The 22,077-nt window shown below is 39.8% G+C and overlaps 1 protein-coding gene across 2 annotated transcripts in view; it reads left to right on the top strand.

The window, feature by feature from the left end:
* Window positions 1-22,077, top strand: part of LOC117666274 (pantetheinase-like) — a 42,717-nt gene that overhangs the window by 14,210 nt on the left and 6,430 nt on the right. Inside the window, exons 7-8 of one of the 2 annotated variants that reach the window (XR_015731418.1) lie at window positions 3,207-3,377; window positions 6,440-6,550. Coding sequence is in view for 1 of the 2 variants with exons in the window: in XM_034418827.3 (XP_034274718.2) it covers window positions 3,207-3,377; window positions 6,440-6,622 (354 nt within the window). In the remaining variant the exon portion in view is untranslated. Of the gene's footprint in view, window positions 1-3,206; window positions 3,378-6,439; window positions 7,626-22,077 lie in introns of those variants that run through there. The other variant, XM_034418827.3, reaches the window with a different exon arrangement.

Raw genomic sequence — 22,077 nt, 5'->3', positions numbered from 1 at the left:
TTCTGGAAACTTGATTACCATGTCCTGTAGGATGCTGACACTGACTGGCATAAGAATAGGACCAATATTTAGTTTCATCCTTTAATTATCTGGATTCTTATTAATGAATCATATATTCATTGATACTTTTGCTGGCTGACTGGTACTTAATCATGCATGAATACATTGCATGGATATGTTTGGATAACGGTCACTGGAAGTATTGATAAGCAGTCAATAAGCTGTGAATATTTGGATAGAGGGCAAGGACCCACCCAATGCTCCAATGCTATTGGAGCAGACCTAAGCAATTGTTTTGCACAGAATGCTGGCCCACCTGTACGCTACACCTGATGGCTCCCTGGAGCCTACCAAATGTATGGAATCAGAAGTTGTGCTTGAGATGATAGGCTGTTTCTCCCAGGCTGAGGTCCACCATAAATTTGAGATTTTGTAATGAAATAAATATGCAACATCTAGGAACGGGCCTTTTCAATGGTGGCTCCATTGATGGTATTCCTCTTTGGAATAGCTTTTCTCAATTAGCTTTGACTATTCTTTCATCTCACTTTACCTCCCCTTCCTTCTATGCTATTGAACTCCAGACAGCTCTGAGAGACATTCTCTTTTTGGCACCAGGCAGAGATATATTTATTTCCCTGGCTACTTTAATCAATAAACACATTGATCTGAAAGACATTTGCTATTTAGACCATTGTTAACTTCTCTGCTACTGCTGCTTGTGTTGTTTGACTAGTATTTTAGGGTTATATATCATAGTTACTATTTTTCGGTATCTGGGATCCCATCTCTAAGGCAATGGCGACATCAATGGTGAGGTACGAGCAAGGGTGAATGCAGCCTGGATGCGCTGGCGAGAACTCACTGGTATGTTATGTGACAAACGAATGCCAACTTGTCTTAAATCTAATATTTACAAGACATCCGCCCTGTTGCACTGTATGGCACTGAATGCTGGGCAGCAATAACAGGGACCGAAAGCTATCTCCAGGCCATGGAAAAGCAAATGTTCCATTGGATATCCGGCATCTCCTTTCTTGACCACATCACAAATGACACCATTCAACAGCATTTTGGTGTGGCACCAATTACAGAGAAGATGAGAGAAGGCTGGCTCCGCTGGTATGAACATGTCCAGAGAGCAGCACCTTCCACCGTTGCCAAGACTGCCTACCAATTAGAAGTCAATAGCCAGCGACCTCGCAGCGGTCCACAACAAAGATGGCAAGACACCATCAACAAAGAAATGCAAGCCGCAGGCCCCGGAGACGCAACTGACCGTGCGTTCAATGATCCGAAAAGAGGACCCTGCATTTGCAGGAATACGCTAGGAAAAAGAAGATATTGTAGTTACAATAGTAACTAGTATTAATTTAGTATTAATTATGTTTAGAATAGATTAATTCTAATTAATTCTGTTTGGGTTTAGTCAATTGAGTTATGGGAAATTTAGTTTTATTTTTAAAAGGTAATATAAAAATGGCAGAAACTTCAACAGCATGCAAATGCCAAACTGCTTTTCAAGGATAAGGATGTCTTTTTTTAAAAAAAAATTACCTGCAAAGGCATTTCTCAGACAATTGCCGAGGCTGAGCACCACACAAAGCATTAGACTGCTTGGCATTTTTTTAAATCTTGGAGTGGCTTGTTTTCAAATTGGCAACTTAAGATATGTGGACTTTGACTCTCAGAATTCCCCAGCCAGCATTCTTGTTGGGGAATTCTGGGAGTCAAAGTCCACATATCTTAATGTATCGAGTTTGAAAAACACTTGCAGAGAGAGAAACTAGAATGTACATATCCAGCAACTACAGGTAGTCCTTGACTTACAACAAATCATTTAGTGACCTTTAAAAGTTACAACGGGACTGAAGAAAGTGACCCATGACCAATTTTCACAGTTACACCTTTGGAGTATCCCCATGATCATGTGATCAAAAATCAGACGCAAGTGGTTCATACATATGACCATTGCTATGTCCCGAGATCACGTGATCAATTTTTGCAAACAAAAAAGTCAGTCCGGAAACCAGATCCGTTTAACCACTGGGTTGCTAACTTATCAACTGTAACAATTTCTTATCACCTGATCCGGTAGCAATTTTTCCTTGTGGTTCAGTGATCCGGTAGTGATCGCTGCCCGGGTGTCATTACTTCCTGGTTTTAACCAGGAAGTAATGTTTTTTTACCTTCTGCCCATGCGCAGAAGGTTTTGCGCATGCACAGAAGGTTTTGCGCATGCGCAAGTGTGCACACACACTTGATGTGCGTGTGTGCTTCCAAACCAGTAAGGAAGGTAAGTAGATTTCACCTCTGAACTGCAGTGATTCACTGAACAACTGTGGCAAGAAAGATTCATAACATGGGGACAAAGCTCACTTAACAATTTTTTTTCAATTTTTTAATTCAATTTATATGCCGCCCCTCTTTGAAGTCTCAGGGCGGCTCACAATACATTTAAAATCCTAATAAAAAACATTTAAAAATTAAAAACATTAAAACTCATTCATACCATTCATGGCCGGATCTCGCCGGATCGCAAGAGCGAGATCAACGGCCCCAGGCCCCAAATGTCTCACTTAGAGATAGAAATTTTGGACTCAATTGTGGTCATAAGTCAAGGACTACTTTTAAAAACTGAGATTTATATAGCTGCAAGTCCTTGGTCACTGTGATACCAGGAACTCCTCTTATGCCAAGCTGAGCTCGTGCTTTCATCTGCTAGTTCTGAGTCAACAATCAGTAGGGCTTCTCCCCCAGCTACCAACATGCACATCAGAGGTGGGTTTCAGCAGGTTCTGACCAGTTCTGGAGAACCGGTAGCGGAAATTTTGAGTAGTTCGGAGAACCGGTAAATACCACCTCTGACTGGCCCCGCCCACATCTATTCTCTGCCTCCCGAGTTCCAGCTGATCAGGAGGAAATGGGGTTTTTGCAATATCCTTTCCCTGGAGTGGGGAGGAAATGGAGATTTCACAGTATCCTTCCCCTGCCACGCCCACCAAGCCACGCCCACCAAGCACGCCCACTGAACTGATAGTAAAAAATTTTGAAACCCACCATTGATGCACATGAGTGAGTTCCACAAAAGTTCCTTGCTATGGAGGAAATTACAATAATGGTTTGTAGTTCCTTTTCAGATAGTAGCAACTTGGCTCCTCTATAGTGAGTAGTTCAAGTATTGTTTGGTCTTCTTCTCCTTCCAGATCTGCACATTGCTGAAGTGCGGAAGTACGAACCTTCAGAGCTGTGGCCAGGCAACCACGACTGCTGAATCCTATTTTGACTTCTATTCTCTCAGTGGCACATTTGGCACAAACTACGTCTTCCCAGAGGTTTTACTCAGTGGGATTCGTTTGGCTCCTGGATTGTTTCAGGTAAGGTGAAATTTTTTAAAATTATAATTTTATTAAATGTGTCAAAGTCTAACATACAAGTGAAAATGAAAGTATTGGGAAAATGGGGGAGGGAAAGGGAGAAAGGAAAAGGTGTGGGATAAAGGGAAAAAGAAGAAGGAAAGCATTGACTTCCGACTCTATTTAGCATAGTAGAATAACATAATAACATGACAACCTCAACCTCAACCTCTTACATTTATGTCTATGGAGATTCTCAGTCATCCAGGTCATGGTTGTCCCAAAGGTGCTTTTTCAAGAGGCAACTGGACTTTCTGGTTTTTCTTTGAAGACATTTTGTTTCTTGTCCAAAAAGCTTATTCAACTCTGACCCACCATCCAGACAGAGCTGAAGAAGCTTCTTGGATGAGAAGCGAAACATCTTCAAAGAAAAACCAGAAAGTCCAGTTGCCTCTTGAAAAAGCAACCTTTGGGACTCTTACTTTTACATACTTAATATTTCTATAACAACAAACTTAACTGATCAGTTCCAGATTTTGTTCAAGTTATTTTATCCATTAAACCTAAAAGTTCCTGATTTAATTTTTTCTATTCACGAATTGTACCCCAGTACTTTCCCATCTAAAGTATACAAATATTGTTAGGGTGGGTATGAACCAAACTGGGCTTGAATAGAAGAAGTGCAGAAATGAATTCCCTAATAAGGCTCAGAAGAAGAAGGTGTTTTGGTCACTTTTTGGAAGCCAAAATTGAATTGTGAGAAAAATGAGGCTTCTCATTGTGTTGTTTTTACTTGAGTATAAACACACACACACACACACACACACGTACGTATGTTCCTCCTATTTTGCTCTTTCAGGAAGCAGAGAACATTGGGGGAGGGAGAATTGAAGGAAAGGAAACACTATCCTTCCGTAAGTCTTTTCTCTATTTAAAATGGGAAGGACAGAAAAGATGTTATTTTCTATGCAGCAGAAGATAGCAGAAGATAGGTAACAGAAGATAGCAGAAGATAGATAACAATTATTTACCTTTTGTATGAAGTAAAGCAATCCTTGCAGGTAATAGTTATACAGTATTACATAACTGGTTATACAGGTAATCCTTGATTTACGATTGGTCACTTAGCAATCGTTCAAAGTTAAGACTGATCTCCCCAGGGCTACTTCTGATTTAGATTCAAAGTTCCAATGGCTGGGGGCCCTCAACAATCACATCATTGCATTTTGGGGATTTGGCAACCACTCCGCATTTATAGCTCTTTGCGTGTCTCATAGTCACATGACCATCACGCTTTATGAATATTTTTTTTTGCTAGCAATTGGTGTTTACTTCTGGTTTCCAGTAAAAACCACCCATTGTAGACAATGGATTTCCTTGACAAATGTGGAGATTGCTTAATGTCCATGTTGATTCACTCAATGACTGCTGCAAAAAGGTCATAAAATTGGGCACAGTCACATTCCAGGCACAATTACAGTTGTAAGTTGAGGACTACTTACATCTGTATAGTGTAATCTATGATTTTAGATTATGTCATACATAATAGAGTAGATTGCTTTTTTCTAAATACTCAACTTTTAAACTCTTGCTGTAAGTAAGCAATTTGTATTAAACACATTGCATGGCTTCAAAAGCTGCCTGAATGTCACAAAAATAAGATCTGTCAGATGATATTTGTCCTATGGTTTTTTTCACATAGACTTTAAAATCCCGTTGCTAACTGTGGCTTCTCCGCTTTTATTGAATTGAGGAATGGGAAACTTGTAAATGTTAGAAGTTGCTTAATTAAATCTCCTAGTAACCCTAATCCACATGTCCTGTGACTATTTCTCCATCTTGATCCAGTTCAGTATTATCTACACCAGGGGTGTCAAACTCTATTTCATTGAGGGCCGCATCAGGGTTGTGTTTGATCTCGGGGTGCTGGGTGGGCATGACCAGGGTCGCCAAGCTGAAGTGGGTGTGGCCTCCTTTTTAGCTGGTGGTGTGATCCAGGCCCATGTAGTTAATATTAAATGCAAAACAGTTCCAAAAAACAAACAGATTTTATTAAAACAACTCATTCTCAGCATATTCCAAATTAAATGAAAGCAAAGTCCTCAAAACACCATTCTTCAGTTTATCTCTGACCTTGGGATAATTAGGCAAACTGCCAAAGGCTTTTCTTGGCAAGAGTTCAGGAAAAGAAGACGCTGACAAGAAAAAAATACAGCCAAACACGAAGCAAAACGGTTGTTTTCCGGCAAAGAGGCCAAGAGCCATTGCCGGTCTTTTAAGCCTTATGGGAGGGGCCAATCATTTCTTGGCCCTACTCCTGAGTCGTCCTCTCTGCATTAGCTGCTCCTGTCTTCTGGCAGCTCTTCTCATATGTGCACTAGGAACAGGCTCCTCTTGTTCCTCTACCTCTCTACTGTTAGCCTCTGGAGTCCGCACATCACTCCCCGATGGCCCTGGCCCCATCTCTGCCTCCGACACAGAGCCCTCATCTGGGCCTTCCCCAGCCTCCAGGACTGGCCCATGTTCTTCCTCAGCCTCATCACTGTCTGACTCCACTGCCAGTCCGCAGGCTGCTGGCGGACCACAACAGCTGGGATGGCCTCCTGCAGCCCTCTGCCAGCAAAAATGGAACTGGGGGGGGCACATGTAGGCCCCTGAGCTCCATTTTTGCTGGCAGAGGGCTGCAGGAGACCATCCTGGCCAAAAACAGAGCCTGGGAGGACCGCGCGTGGCCCTCCCATGCTTTGTTTTCACTGGCAGAGGCACTGCGGGCCAGTCCTTCACTGTTTCTAGGGCGGCCCCATCAGCCAGATCTAAGCACCCCATAGGCCAGATCTGGCTCACGGGCCTTGAGTTTGACACTCCTGGTCTACACTGACTAGCAGTGGCTCTCATAGTTGGGAGTCTTTCCCAACCTTATCCAAATATGAGAGTTGTCACTGTGGGATCTTCTCTATACTATGTTATAAGAACTACATCTCCTCTTAATCTACTACTTTAAAAATGCCTTAACTCAAGAAATAGGAGAAATGTATACCTTATCTAGCTAACTGTATTACTAAAATTCTTTCATTCATCCCTAGGTTTTGAAAGATGGACAACTGGTCAGTCAAAACGATATCCCTCAGTCCGTTTTAACTGTGACACTTTTTGGAAGATGGTATGAGAAGGATCCTCCACACATTCAGAATAAGGTTGAATCCACTATTCAACAACTCAGTTGCTTGATTCTTTTACTGTTTCAGTCTGTTCTGGGGATTATTTAGCAAGAATCAGTCCTCTAATCAGAAGGAACCAGAAAACCAGACTTCAGTTTCTTTGTAGTCAAGAATGACAAAAACTCAAACTGCTATAACACTGTTTATTTGTCATTAATTTTCAACCAGGAAGCCAGCTGGGTTGAATTATTGAGCCTGTCTGAGATTGTAATATGAATTATGCCAACTTTTTGATTGAAAATTATAATCCGTGATAGTCAAAACCCACATAGTAGACTGTAGCCTTCTCCCGACCCATTGTCAGGTGCTCTTTATTTGAGGCTGTTTTAAAAATAAGGTGTCCTAGAGAAGAGAGAATTTTTATATTTGTAAGAGTCAAAAATGTGTAATTTCAAGTAAGGCAATCAATTGGGTTCTCAGATATTGAGAAGAATTTCTAAACTGACATCAGTAATACTTTCTGTTATATGATAATTAATATGGCTATGCAGAAAACGAAACTAAATATGAATGAAAAGGTATGGTGAAACTATGCCGAAGAAAAAATGCCTATAGAATATAAGTGTTAACTAAGAGATCATGCAAACTTCAGATTGAGCAAAAGAGAGAGCAAGAGAAAGAAGGAGGGAGGGAGGGAGAGAAAGAGAGAGATTCTTAGAAAATGAAGGATCAGCAAAAAATGGAGAGTGATAAGTTAGAATGCATGCATTCTGCAAACAAATACTTTTACTTATGGGCAAAATAATTCATAAAATCTAATGAAATGGGAGAAAAAATATTCCAGCATTTGAATTACCAAGAATTTTTTTGGTAATAACAAAAGGCAGGATATGGCAAAGAAGCAAAAATGTTATTGTAGCCTTACTGAACTGTTCTTTAGACTCAGGTCCAAGTTACAGAGGTTCTCCGTGTGTGTGGTGTGTGTGCATGTGCACACATTTTGTGCATGTATGCATCCCTCGAGAATTCAGAAGATGTAAATTGATGCTTCCTGTTTGGAAAATGGGAGTCATTCTTGACTAACAAATAAAAATTCCATCACATGGGGAAATTTAGATATGTAGCTTTACTTTCGTATTACAGTGTGCAGTGTCAGTGATAAGTAACAATCTTAGATTTGGAAATCAATGGTATGTCCATTTTATATGCTAAGACAGATCATTGATGTGACTGAGGGAGCTGAACTTTGAAATCCAGTCTGATATTGATCTGATTGAAGTTGCTGTCCTTGTCTGCCTGTATTTTAAATATTGGCCTTAAGGCTGGTTAAGGAGTGTTCCTTAACCAGCTATCATATGCTGGGCATTGCTATAAACCATCCTTTCTGGTGAAATGTAAATTTTGTTACTACCGGTTCTGTGGGTGTGGCTTGGTGGTGGGGGTGTAATATGACTGAGTAGGCGTGGCCAACTTTTTTTTTTACTTTTAAAACCATTTTTCTACAACCTCTTCAGCTTAAAAAATTGCTTTTAAAGCTTCTGACGATCGCAGCTGACTTGCCTGATCGGCAGAGGCTTTGTTTTTACTTTTAAAAGCATTTTTTCTATAACCTCTTCGGCCGAAGAGGTTGTAGAAAAAATGCTTTTAAAAATAAAATAAAAAAAGCCTCTGATGATTGCACGGCTCAGCTGGGCAATGGGGTGGGGCAGGGATTTTTGCTACCGGTTCTCCGAACCACCCGCTTCCATCGCTACCGGATCGGGCTATCTGGTCCGAACCGGGAGCATTTCACCCCTGCTTCCCTAACATTATCCTTACAGGATACTTGTTAGTCCAACACCTTTGGGAGGATGCCAGGATAGGGAGGACCAAAGAAATCTTTCCTTTGCGATTTGACAGAAGAATGCTGTGTTGTTACAGTCAACATTGTTTTAAAATGGATTGACTACACACATACAGACCAGTGGTGAAATGTAAAATTTGTTACTACTGGTTCTGTGGGCGTGGCTTGGTGGTGGTGAGGTAATGTGACTGGGTGGGCGTGGCCAACTTTTTTTTTTACTTTTAAAAGCATTTTTTTTCTACAACCTCTTCAGCCGAAGAGGTTGCAGAAAAAAATGCTTTTAAAAGCCTCTGACGATCCCAGCTGAGCCGTGCGATCATCAGAGACTTTTTTTTTCTTTTAAAAGCATTTTTTCGGCCGAAGAGGTTGTAGAAAAAATGCTTTTAAAAGTAAAAAAAAAAGCCTCTGATGATTGTGCGGCTCAGCTGGGCATGGGGGGTAGGCAGGGATTTTTGCTACCGGTTCTCCGAACCACCCGCCACCATCGCTACTGGATCAGGCGATCCAGTCCGAACCAGGAGCATTTCACCTCTGATACAGACACACAATTGTTATGCAAGAAGAAGAGGCAGGAAACCTAATTTCTTGAACACTGTTAAAACCTTAAAGGCTAACAAATCAATTAAACCTGTCAATGCTAAGTATGAACATTATCCTTAAAGAAACTTGGTGAAAAGTGTTCCTGGCTTTGAAACATGAAATAATTTGCTATAGTCCTGACCAAAAGAAATCCCTTTCTTTTTGCCAGTATGCCTGCATAGCAACCTTCGGATGTTGCCAGGATAAACAAGAAGCACCTGTCCACAGTGCTCTGTTCCTTAGAAAAGCAGTGCTTTCAAAACCATGCATAATAGCCTTTAACTGATAAGCTGACAAATCAAAGCAAATTCAAAAAATATTAACATTGCAAAAGGTAATTAACTCTGTATTAACCTGGAAAGATGTCCACGTTCAGAATAACATAATGGCAACTGATTGCTTTCGATATTGCGATTCAGTGTATTCTTGTATGTGTGTAACTATTGTTAAACGTAATAGAGCTTATTTCTGAGTAGCACCATTAATGATTGTATTAAACAGCTTGCTACACAAGGAGACATCTCATTGCAATGGGACTTGCCTTCCTACAACAGTGGTTTTCTTCCACACCTACCTCCAGATTCAAAGGAATCCATTCTACTGATTGATACTATACTATTGGTAGACTGAAATTGCTGGGTACATTTTTCTGTTTGTAGAATTGAATCATAAAACTGCTCAATTCTACAGCACTGTATGAAAGGAGACAAACTGGTTATATGTAAATCTCTGTCTGCAAACTGCTTTTAAAATGGCTATTTTTGGAAACATCAGTGCAGGTGTTGAGCAAAACCATTGCCCGATTTACCAATGAAATACTAACTACTGTATTTTTTGGTCCATAAGACGCTCCGGACTCTAAGATGCACATAGCTTTGGGGGAGGAAAACCAGAAAAAAAAAATCTGCCTCTGCCTCCCAGCATCTATCGATATTTATCTGGCTAGCGTCCTTGCAGCAAGTAGCAAACAGCCTGGTCAGCTTCAGCTTGTTATTGCAGTCTGATTTAGCATGAGCAGCTGATTGGTGGTTGGATCAGCCTCCCAGAATACTGTCCATCAGCTGTTCCAGGCTGCGGGGATCATTGCCGCAATTGCCGCCGTCGCCTATCGTCGCCTCTATGCATTCCATTTTTGGCCTCCGCACACCCCGTTTTCGGCCTCCATGCATGCATCCTGTTTTTGGCCGTTCCAGGTGGCGGGGATCAGTGCCGCCAAATATTGGGGTACACAGAGGCCGAAAATGGGATGTGCGGAGGCTGAAAATGGCCAAAGGGTGGGGGCCGGGGAGTGGGGGGACATTTCCACCCACTTTTTTTTGGGGGGGGAAGTGTGTCTTATAGTGCGAAAAATATGGTAAATATTAAGAATTATAAGCCCTAATGATAAACAGAAGGATGAAGATTAAATTCTGTGGATATACAATAGTGATTTAAGAGTTATGTTGATGTGTAATATTATCATCAATATGCTTGAAATGCTTCTGTAATTTTGTAGTCCAGGGGCAAACTTAAATAAATCATTCTGCACAGTTTCATTGTGATTCATTTTAATCAGGAACAATCAACTATCTGACAATTTTAAGTAAATAAATTTCAATATTAAATTAGATTTCAATATTTAAACTTTTCATACACGGGATGAGAAATGTGTTTTCAGGTGTAAGATATGCAAATTTAGTGGTAATAACTATGTGCCTATCTTTAGCATATTTATTTTCATGGTCTTGATACACATTTGATTTATTTATTTTTTTAAAAAACCATTAACGTCCTCTACACTGCAAGCAAACTTGCGCCTGGAAAGATTTATCATCAGCTTATCTTGTCTGAATACTTAATACTGACGTCATCATGTTAGTTAAGACTTTGCATCAGGCTGCAAATGAAATTCAGACTTGGTTGGACTCGGCTTCAGTTAATTGAAGTTGAATGGCTGATAAGTGATATTTTGGGCTATTTTGGATGGATTGGCATTCAAGAAACATCTTGTCTTAGCTAATGAGAATTGTTTTCTGGAGGTAAGATTTATTTCTGATCTGGGGATTTGGATGGGACAAAAGTGTTAAACAAAAAAGTTTGCTTATTAGCAGCACAGTGACAAAGCTGGACAGAGCATTATTTTTTATTTTAAACCTATTAAAAACATGTCTAAGATAGTGAAAGAAGTTTGAGTAAGGCTCTGAAAAGTGTAATTAATCTCTTGGCACGAGGAAGTGGTTTATAGCCTGCCCAGAATAACATGAGTTTAAATTTAAGAGGAGATTTATAAACATTCTATTTTTAATCTATTTAGGAATAACATTTGTAATATTCTTTGAATTTGTCTTGAGTGATTGACAAAGAGTGATAGAGATTAGGTCAAAATCACCCAACTGGCTTCATGCCTAAAGCAGAACTGGATATCAAACTCTCTTGGTTTCTAATCTGATGCCTTTAATGTTTTAATTTATTTGTGGGAGTAAAGATGGAATATAAATTATTTTAATGTATATTAAAATGTTAAAACAGAAATATGTTACTCTAATTTTTATTGCTAAATTGACATAATATTTATATGAATACAGATATATAATTTATATAAAGACATATAATTTGACATGTTGGATAGCACAGAAAATATTTGTGGGAGATGGGGAATACGCTAAATACATTTGTTGGAATCCACTATTGTACATACATTTTCAATTCATGGCTTTTTTTAAAAAAAGTATTTTATTGTTTATTTGTCATGAAAATGGTAATATTTCAAAAGCTTTCATTCCTTAAGAGAGAGTTCTATTTTATGTACAGTATTTCCATGTATACGAGGCACAAACATTCAATTATTTTAAAATTACATTTTATTAAGATGAAAACACTTTACTTGAAACTAGCTGAAGCTCTGGAAGGTCATCCTTGATAAGGCAGGATTTCTATTTCTCCAATTCCACTCCTTTACACTAGCTAAACTCCTACCAGTCCTCAAATTGAAGTCAGTTATAATGTTTACAAATCACAGTACTAGGATTCACATATCCTTACTAGCCCCAAACCACAAAAGCCTTATTGTGGCCCAGCCACATAAGGGTAACCTGTAATCACTGTATCTGTAATTGATAGGTCAGCCCCAACATCCAAATTTAGTGCCAGTTAGAGAGCAGCCAGCCAATGTCTGAATCTGAATACACATTTTCACTGATCAGTTTTGCTGTCACACAGACATGGGGAAATAATCTCAACTCCTTCCCATAATGGAAATAAAATGTTTGCCCTTTTCAGAACCAAAAGTAGTTGAATTTTAGAGAATTTGGATACTGGTGCTAGGGAAAGAAAAGAAGTCCTATTCTCCAATTATTAGGAAAATCTAAGAAAGATGGAACAAAATTCTAACAGAGTGAGCAGACAACTTTAGCTTCAGAACCAGCCGTCCTAAGTAATCAGTAATAGGTCCAGTTTGGAATTATGCATTCAGTTTAATCTCTCTTGTTCTATGTCTACTGTTTTGTCTTTGGTATTTTTGTTTTTGGTACATGCTCAGTAAATAATGCATTTTTGTAGAATGGCAGAGCTTCTCTAAACTGAGAAGTAAATCAACATATTATCTTTTAGGGGGATTTTTGTCACACAGCTCTTTCCTTTTATCTCCCTTCAATTTTAACGGATTTCTATGTAGCTCATTTCCAATTATCTGTGATTATTTAAGCATTTTAGTTTGTTCATTCATTCATTCTTTTTTTAAAACAATGTTGCATTTTATTCATCTCTTGTGGGATTGGTCTTTCTTTCCATAAAGAAGGAAGAAGGAAAGGATTTTCCTAACCATGAAACTCAAACCACAGTACTAGAGATGTTTATAGACTTTTTTTCGTTATTTTTCTTCTCTACCCTTTTGGTTTTCAATAATGCACACAAGCTTTACAAGCCCCATCTCTTCCCCGTGCCAAAGTTAATATAAATGAACATACTTTGATGGATATGAAGTGCAACAGCTGTCAGCGTTCCAGAACAACCCAACTCTAATCAAACACTCCAAGGCAAGCATCATCTCAAAACTTACATTTATTAGAGTAGACATACTGGCACATCTGGGAAACCTGAATCTGAGAGTTCCGGGTTTTCCCTCAATAAATCAAAACCCAAATCCATCCCCTGCACCCATCAGTCCATCACATGGCCCAAATACCATCCATCCCAACTTGAGCCACCACTGCAACCACTCCTCCTCCAGATGCAGGAGCACCAGAACCTTGACCAAAAAGAAGAATGCTATTATGTCTAACTACAATCTCTCTACTAAATCCCCCGTCCTACTTTCCAAGCGCATGAAGGTGACAGCGTGGAAGCTTCCGGTGTGTTCTGCCCCAGTTATGGACCCCAAAGAACACAGCACACACAAAGTCCATACAAACCTTAGTTTACTAATTAAAGACTACTAATGAGCTTTCTTAGTAGTAGTTCGAACACAAATACAGTTTAAATCAGTCTTTTCTGAACAAGGACTGTTAACAGCCGACAAGAATCCAAAGAATAATAACTCAATTCTGAGGTACAGTATTTCAGATAACCGTTATCTTACTGTGGTTGGCAGAATGCCCAGAAGCAATTTGCAGGAAAACTGACAAGAGATAAACAAGAGCCGAATCAAACATTTCTGGAATCAAGATGTGAAGGAATATGAATGAAGTTGTTTCCTGCAAATTGCATCAGTCGTCGTCCTTCCTTAAATAGGCTAGGGGATTGGCCAATTAGCCCCAAGCCTTATCCTTGAGGAGACCTCCTCCTGAAGAGCCACTCCTGCCTTTTAACAGCTCTACGCGCTTGTGCATCGAGAAGAGGCTCCTCCTCTTCTTCCTCTTCACTTATGGGAGCTTCTGGAGGTTCTGAAGGCCCTGGCTGAATCTCCGCCTCTGGCACCACATCTTCTCCAGCCTCCTCATTGTCTGACTCGAGCACCAGCTGCACAGGCTGCTGGCACAGCACCACACCAGCCTCCTCGCTGTCGGAATCAGCTACTAACTGCAGAGGCCGCTGACAGGCCACAACACGGTGTTAATATGGCTTCCAAAGCTAACATCAGCATTTAAAGATGGTGGTGCTATTATTCTGTATAAATAAGAGAGGCAATTGCTTTGTTAAATTCCATCAATCCATCCCATTGTAGTTCAAGACAATGTTCATATATTTATTGATTAGAACATTTATAGGCTATCAATTCCACATGGAATTCTGACAATCTTTGTTGGACTTCAAACCCGATCAGCAAGAACTTGTCTGTTTGTCAGGAAATTAAAGCATGTTATTAAAAATAAAAACAAACGATAAAACAGTATAAAAATCACCATGGGGGAATCAATTAATTTTAAAAAATTCATTGCAGCCCCCCAAATTGCAAAACTTTAATAAAACCCCAATAAGAAAAGTAGGCATACAGATAGTGCACAACTTACAACTATTTGTTTAGTGCAGTGGTGGGATTCAGCTGGTTCAGGCCAGTTTGGGAAAACTGGTAGTCAAATTGCTGGCTGGCTCCGCTCCTCCGCTCCCCGCCCCCTCCAGGAATCCCCACGCACCCCATTTTGGCTTCCAGGTAAGTGCAGGAAGGCTTCCTAGGCCCAAAATGGAGCACGGGTGGCATGTCCCCCCCATTTTTGCTCCCAGGGGGGTGCAGGAAGGCTGAGTGCTGCCTGTCACACCCCCTGGCCACGCCCATCATGGCCACACCCACCCAGCTGGTCATTAGAGCAGAGAACCGGTTGTTAAATTTATTTGAATCCCACCACTGGGTTTAGTGACAGTTTGAATTAAAACAGTGACTTACAAGCACTGATGCACAGTGTCTGTTCTTATGAGAGTTTTATTTAACAGCTATTTGAGAATAAAAACTAGGAAATGATTAGCTAATTCTGCTGGGGGAAAAATGACTAACCATCGGGCACAATTTCATGTAAACATTAGAAATGAAAAGATAAGAAAAAACAAAAACAGCTTGCAGGATCTGTTTTAAAACCTCAGTCATATCCTAGAGGCAGAAGGATTTTTTTTTTCAAAAAAAAGTGAAGGATTGTCATTTCTATAGAGAGAGTAATTAGTAGTGCTCATCAATAGCGTTTCATAATTTGTGTAATGTGCAAACACCGTGCACGTTAAACAAGCATCTAGCATCATATTAACTGATCCAGTCTGTTGATCGGGCCTGTTTGCTCAATAGCTTAAGCCACACTGGGCCATTCGGGATCAGTCTCTGTACACATCAACCATTTTGAAAGGAAACACAAAAGGGCTATATTTCCTTCCCTTTGCAATGCTTGCACAAGGTGGATGACGTGGCTCCTTTTGTCCATAATGTACCTATAAAGTTTAATTAAATGGGAGTTAAGATTTGCCTTTTCTGATAAGAGAAAAGATTTTTACACAGTTGCTTGCCTGACTCTCAGTTCCTGTTACCAGTTGTTTTCTAGTCATGTTGACCATAGATGTGCTTGGTTCTGACTACTGGAAGCCTTAAAAATAAATATGACATGCAATAGTGTATATGCTTCAGAAGCATGTTTTCCCTTTCCTGTCAGTATAGCAGAGAAGACATGAATTATTTTATCTTTGGAATACATTTTGTGAAAGAAAGGAAAGCAAGGTCAGAAAAAAGGGGCAACAGGGGATGTAATGGGGGAGGGAGCATCCTTTGAACCCAGAAAGTGGGAAAATAATACTTCTAGCTAGCTAGCTGGAAGTTCTACACTATTTTCCCATTGCTATATAGAGACCTAAAGCAAACTATCAAGCTTAGAAAGCAGCCAGATTCTACAAAAATAAATAAATGTAAAATGGACAAATTACACCAGATAGCATATTGTTTCTAAAACTATCTAAGGATTATGTCACACAATTGGAACACAAGGGTCTGCAGATGTAACGGAAAGTATGAACTACCTTGGGAGAAAGGGGAAGAAGATATGCTGTCTAGGAAACAATCAGACAAGAGTGACAGGAGCCCACTTAATGGTCAGAAAAACAATTTAGGAAGGACCAGGGGTGAAATCCAGCGGTTCTGACACATTCTGGAGAACTGGTAGCCAAAATTTTGAGTAGTTTGGAGAACTCGTAGCGGAAATTTTGAGTAGTTCAGAGAACCAGCAAATACCACCTCTGGCTGGTCCCAGAGTGAGGTGGGAATGGAGATTTTGCAATATTCTTCCCCCAGGAGTGGGGAGGGAATGGGGATTTTGCAGTATCCTTCCCCTGGAGTGGGGTGGGAATGGAGATTTTACAGTATCCTTCCCCTGCCATGCCCACCAAGCCACGCCCATCAAGCCGCACTACGCCCATCAAGCCATGCCCACAGAACCGGTAGTAAAAAAATTTGAATTTCACCACTGGGAAGGACTCACTCCATTGGACCAAAAGTTAAGAGAAGAGCAACAAAGATGAGTAGAGGACTGGAGGCTAAAACATATAAAGAACAGTTGCAGGAATTGGGTATGTCTATTTTAATGAAAAGAAGGACTAGAGGTGACATGTCAGAGTATGTAGATTTAATAGCTGTAAGCTGATGGAAGGTTGTAAGCAGAGGCAACTGTAAGCTGATGCAATGGGAATGAGGCAGCAGGGTAACTGCCACTTTAAGAAGCTGGGCAGAAGCTGCCTATATAAGGGAAGCTATTAGAGGGCATCTCCCTTCTCCTCATGTTCTCTCTGGTCGTGTATCTCATTGCTCTCCTTGTGTCAGTAGCTGTATGTTAAGGTATTTAACCATGTATAAGTCTGTACATAGCTGTATATAAACCACTGTTAATTATCTAAAGGCTCTATGTGCTGTGTTTTGCTCCTGGGTTTATCTCATAATACTAGTTACGCTGCCTAAACTCTGACATGACATGATAGCAGTGTTCCAATATCTAAGTGGCTGCCCCAAAGAACAGGGAGTCAATCTGTTCTCCAAAGCATTTGAAGGCAGGACAAGAAGCAATGGATAGAGAGTATTCCTGACAGTTAGAACAATTAATCAGTGGAATGACTTGCATGTGTGTGTGTTACAACACTGAAGGTTTTTGAGAAGAGATTGAACAGCCATTTGTCTGAAATTATATAGGGTCTCCAGCGTGAGCAGGGGGTTGGACTAGAAGACCTCCAAGGTCCCCTTCTAACTCTGTTATTTTATTAAAAGCAGAGGTTGCACTCCCATTTGTGGCACTAGCTGACTTACAAGTATCTGATGGCCTAATGTACTATGCAAAACAAATATTTATTTGTCACTTACCAATTCATGGTTTACTATGGTGAGTAAACTCACCAACTTCACTTGCCTGTGAAGGCAAGAACTTTCTGATTTGGTCTTGCTGAAAGCATATTATTGTTGTTTGTTATGGTTACCCAGATTTGACTTAATTTGGCTGGCTTCCTTGCCACTTTCTATGCCACTTGTAGACAAAGGTATTATAAAGCTTGTTTAATCTTGTGACCTGCCAACTTAAGTGGGTAGTTGGATGAAACTTCTTTTTTTCTTATCCCTTCCCCTTATGATTTATTGCCAACCATAGCTGAGGAAGATTTTTTTTTAAAAAAAGTTTAAACTTGCTTTTTTTTGCTACCATGTGCACCCCAGTCAAAGTATCACAAGCTTCTATTGAAGCTCTTATATCATCCAGCTAAAAAGGGGGGAGGAGGTTAAACATTCACAGATGAAAGTTAGACAGAGAACGATAGGGATTATTTCCTCCTTTAGTTCATCAAATCCTGAGAAAATAATTCTTTTAAAAATATCTAGAATTAAACATTTCTGAATTTTGGCAGTAGAGCAAACCACTAAATGAACCATGGAAAGTTCAGAAAATGTAAATATTTAGATGGAGGCTGAAAAGCTTTGCTAATCTTAAAATGGGAAAGTAGCAATATAGCAACAGGATATGCCTTAGCTGAGGACAGCAGTGAGCAATGAAGTCTTAGGTCCTGCTCTCTAACATTCTCCAGACTGTTTCATCTGCAAAAAAGCAAGGTTCACACAGAACAGAACAGAACAGAACAGAACAGAACAGAACTCTTTATTGGCCATGTGTGATTGAACACACAAGGAATTTGTCTTGGTGCATACGCTCTCGGTGTATATAAAAGAAAAGATACAGCCCATTCTCTGGACTTCTCACCTCACAAATTACTACCCCCTATTCTTCCTTACAACTAGTATCTCTGGTCTTCCTACAGATCCACTCTCATCTCTAAAATATGGAAATAGAAGGCCTTATTCCTTCCACTATAGCCATGCAACTCTAGATGAGATTTGCAATGTATCAACCTATTTTCTCTGAGACATTTCTTGAAGAATAAAAAGTTCCAGAGTTCGGTGATGCCCCTATAAAATTAATTATTTAAATAGAAAGTAGTTAATTACAAACAAGAATGTTCTCAGGTTGTATGTATACAGGTAGTCCTTGACTTACAACAGTTCATTTAGTGACAGTTAAAAGTTACAACAGCACTAAAAAAAGTGACTTACGACCAGGGGTGGAATTCAGGAATTTTAGCAACCGGTTCTCTGCCCGATTGCTGAATGGATGTGGCCATGGTGGGCATAGCCTACTCGGCCTCCTGCACCATGGGAGGGGGGATGTTTTTGCCCTTCCCAGATTTGGAGGCTTTCCTCGAACCTCTGAGAGGGTGAAAATGGCCTCCCTGGACTCCAGAGGTTTTCTGTAGGAGACCCTCCAAAGGCTGGAAACGGCCTGTTTCCGGACTTCTGGAACTTCTAGTAAGCCGTTTTTTGCCTCCCAGAGCCTCTGCCCTGAACGTATCTGGCATCCAAAATGGGCCATGTGGAGACTCCTGGGAGGGGCAGGGGTGGGCAGAGTCAGCCAGTCCTTGCAACTACCGGTTCAGCGAACCAGATTAAAATTAATGTCCAGTTCGCCCGAACCAGTCCGAACCAGCTGAATTCCACCTTTGCTTATAACCATTTTTCACACTTTCAGCCTTTGTAGCATCCCTATGATCATGTGATCAAAATCCAGATGCTTGGCAATTGGTTTATACTTATGACCATTGCTGTGTCCCAAGGTCATGTGATCACCTTTCGCAACCTTCCTGCAAGCAAAGTGAATGGGGAAGCTAGATTCACTTAACAACCAGGTTACTAACTTATCACCTGCAGTGATTCACTTAACAACTGTGGTAAGAAAGGTCATAAAACGCGAAAAATCTCACTTAACAAATGTCTCTGTTATCAACAAAAATTGTGGGGTCAATTGTGGTCATAAGTCAAGCACTACCTGTAGAAGCTATTTTGTGACAGTAATGAATGAACCCTCTCTCGAATGAACCCTCTCTCATGGAAATGTCTATACTTCTGAAGCATAACTTAGAAGAGATAATGAATAGTTATTTAGATCAACAATAGTTTTACAAGATTTAGGATTGGTTGCTTAACAACCATTCAAAATTACAATGAGCCCCATACGAGTGCTTTACAGTTCATAAAACATTATAAAACGTGATGCCAGCTCCTTCTGGTCACATGACCACATGACCAGATAAATCTTTATGACTGGTTGCAGCATCCTGCACTCATATAGGATGGAATGTGCACCTGCAGGAGCAATGGGAAAATTTTTAGCAACATATTTTTCCACAAGAGAGGCCCAGATTAAGCGACTGCATAGTCCTGAGCTGGATGGGGGAGGGAGAAAGATGTTCAGGGTAGCCACACCCTGTGGCTACCCTAGAATCTCTCAAGATAGTCTAGAGCAGGAGTGTCGAACTCACGCCCTGCAGGCCGGATGCGTCATGTGCTGGTCCTCCCCCCCACTCTGTTTAGCGAAGGGGAAAAAAGTCCTGATACATCACATGACACTGCGCGGAACCTCCGGCCTCCATTTCACCATCAAAGGGCTTCCTACCCACCTTACCTTGATTTTTACCTATGTGCCTCACCCTGCCTTATGCAACCAGGTGCAACAGAGTGGTGGGGTCTTAACTAGGGCTTATTTTGGGAGTAGGGCTTATATTGGATGCACATATGAAAATCAAACTAGGTCTTATTTTGGGGATAGGTCTTATTTTCGGGAAAACACAGTAGTACATCTGCATGTTTACACATATGTCATTTTCACTAATAAAATAATTTCTGGGAGAAAAGGTGAATAGAAACTGAGAAAATATGGGTTATTTCAGATCTCTTCAGGTCTTTGATTAACTAATCATCTAGTGTCAGTTTCATCCAGATGACTCCTTCAGTTACTTAAAATGGCTCCCTTTTTGTAATTGCAGTGACGATTAATACCTGTCACCATACTTCACTTTATTAGTATTGTCCAGAACATACATCTTTATGTCTTATTAATTCATGCTGCTTTTATTTCTCAAATACTTCTGCATTCTATATTTATATGACTAGGTTGTTCAGGTTGTTCAAAGCCAGAGGTCAGGAGCTCATGCCAGGTATAAATAACCATTCAAAACAGAGACTGAAAGAAGGGATTAAAAAAAATGCAGATGAATAAATAAGGGATACCAAAATGTTGCAGAAGTTATAGCTTTCCACTATACCATTAATTAGTTGTAAATAACTGAGTATTTACTTTAAAAATATTAAAAATCGCTCATATGTTCTAAACTGAGAAGGAATATCAAGAACTATGATCAACAAAGTTTAAATAATTGAATTAATTGTCAATTATAATAAATTCAACCCACATAATGAAAAATCTGTTTGGATTTAAATATCCTCTAAAACTGAAATATAGGCTGCATATGTAAAGAAACCTAAATGTTGAGTACAGTACAAGTCCATGAATGAAGTTGTAGTTTGGGAATGTTTGAGTTGAATTTTAATTTTCAAGTATAGTTATTCTAAATATTATACCACCCAAATCTGATTTGTTGCAGTGCCTGTCATTGTCCTTTTCCCTCTGTGGCTAGTTATTGCCTTAAGTGACAATTTTATCCTTGGCTGCCAGGTTGCTATGTTCTTTGCTGATCAGCGGTTACTGTTTCAATTATCTTGAAACTGATGGCCCATTAAGTCAATGAATCATCTTCAACCCTAGTCATACATGCTTTATGAACCCTTACCTCTCCCAGGGTTTCTGTCCAGGTTGACCAAGCATGTTCTCCTAACTTTCATATCTCCAGCTCACAGCACAGCAAAGCTTCCCTTCCCCATCCTTTTAAAATAACATATTTAAATTGCAAAGTAGAAATAGTGCTACTTTGCTTCTATAAAGCTGACCTATCAGTTTGTTTCCTTACCACAAATTTCCATGGACCTACAGAGGAAGGTAGGAACAAAATAACAACCTGTTCCCTATTGTTTTGATTCATCAGAATAGTGAAGATATCATAATGGAAAAAAAGAAAAGAAAGGTTCCTTGTTGTCTAACATGGGAAGGAGATATGGAAATATCCGTAAGTGCAAATATCTGGGGAATAAATGGAAAGGCACAGGGACTAGCAAGTAAGGAAAAACAATTCCTAAAAAAAAAGAAAAAGCAGTTCAGGTAGGAACCATCCTTGCATGGATGAGAAAACCAGAAGCAGGGGAAGAGGGATTAAGTCTAGACTCTGGGCTGAGCAGAGTCTTGCAATCTAGACTGATTTTCTGAAGTAGGCTTAAGTAATAGCTGGGAGCAGAGAGTAATATGAACATTTTTTTCCCTATTGGATTTACAAAAGAGGCTTGAAGAATTCGATGCAATGGAATAAGAAAGAAAAGAAGGGGAAAGAAATCAAACCTTATGGCTATATTTGAATGAACCAAAGATTTAGATAGTTAGAAGTAAAACAAAGTTAAAGTTGATTTATTTGATCAAGGTTAAAACGAGAAATTCTGGCAACCCTTTAAAGACCCTCCACTGACATCAGAACTGAAAAGATGATTTTTAATGGATTTGTTTATGGATAAGAGATGGGATTTGGGATGAAGAGATAAATATCTGTAACATTACAAGGGGGTGAAGAGTCACCAAATTGGTTTATATTTGCTATGATGAAGGTTGGAAGTAACTTCTTTATATAAGTCTTTTCTCTTATTTATTTTCTTCATACTTTTCCCAACAAATCACCATGCCCATTTCATTGGAAATCAGTCTTAGGAAATGAAGTGTCTTCAGCAAAATTGGATAGGTTCTCGTTTTAAATCCTCAGAACTTTTAAACCCCTTTTAAAATAGCATCTCAAT

Source organism: Pantherophis guttatus, chromosome 1, assembly GCF_059756535.1.
Source record: "Pantherophis guttatus breed Tessera chromosome 1, ASM5975653v1, whole genome shotgun sequence".
Lineage (NCBI taxonomy): Eukaryota > Metazoa > Chordata > Lepidosauria > Squamata > Colubridae > Pantherophis > Pantherophis guttatus.
This window is presented reverse-complemented; position numbering and strand designations above follow the sequence as displayed.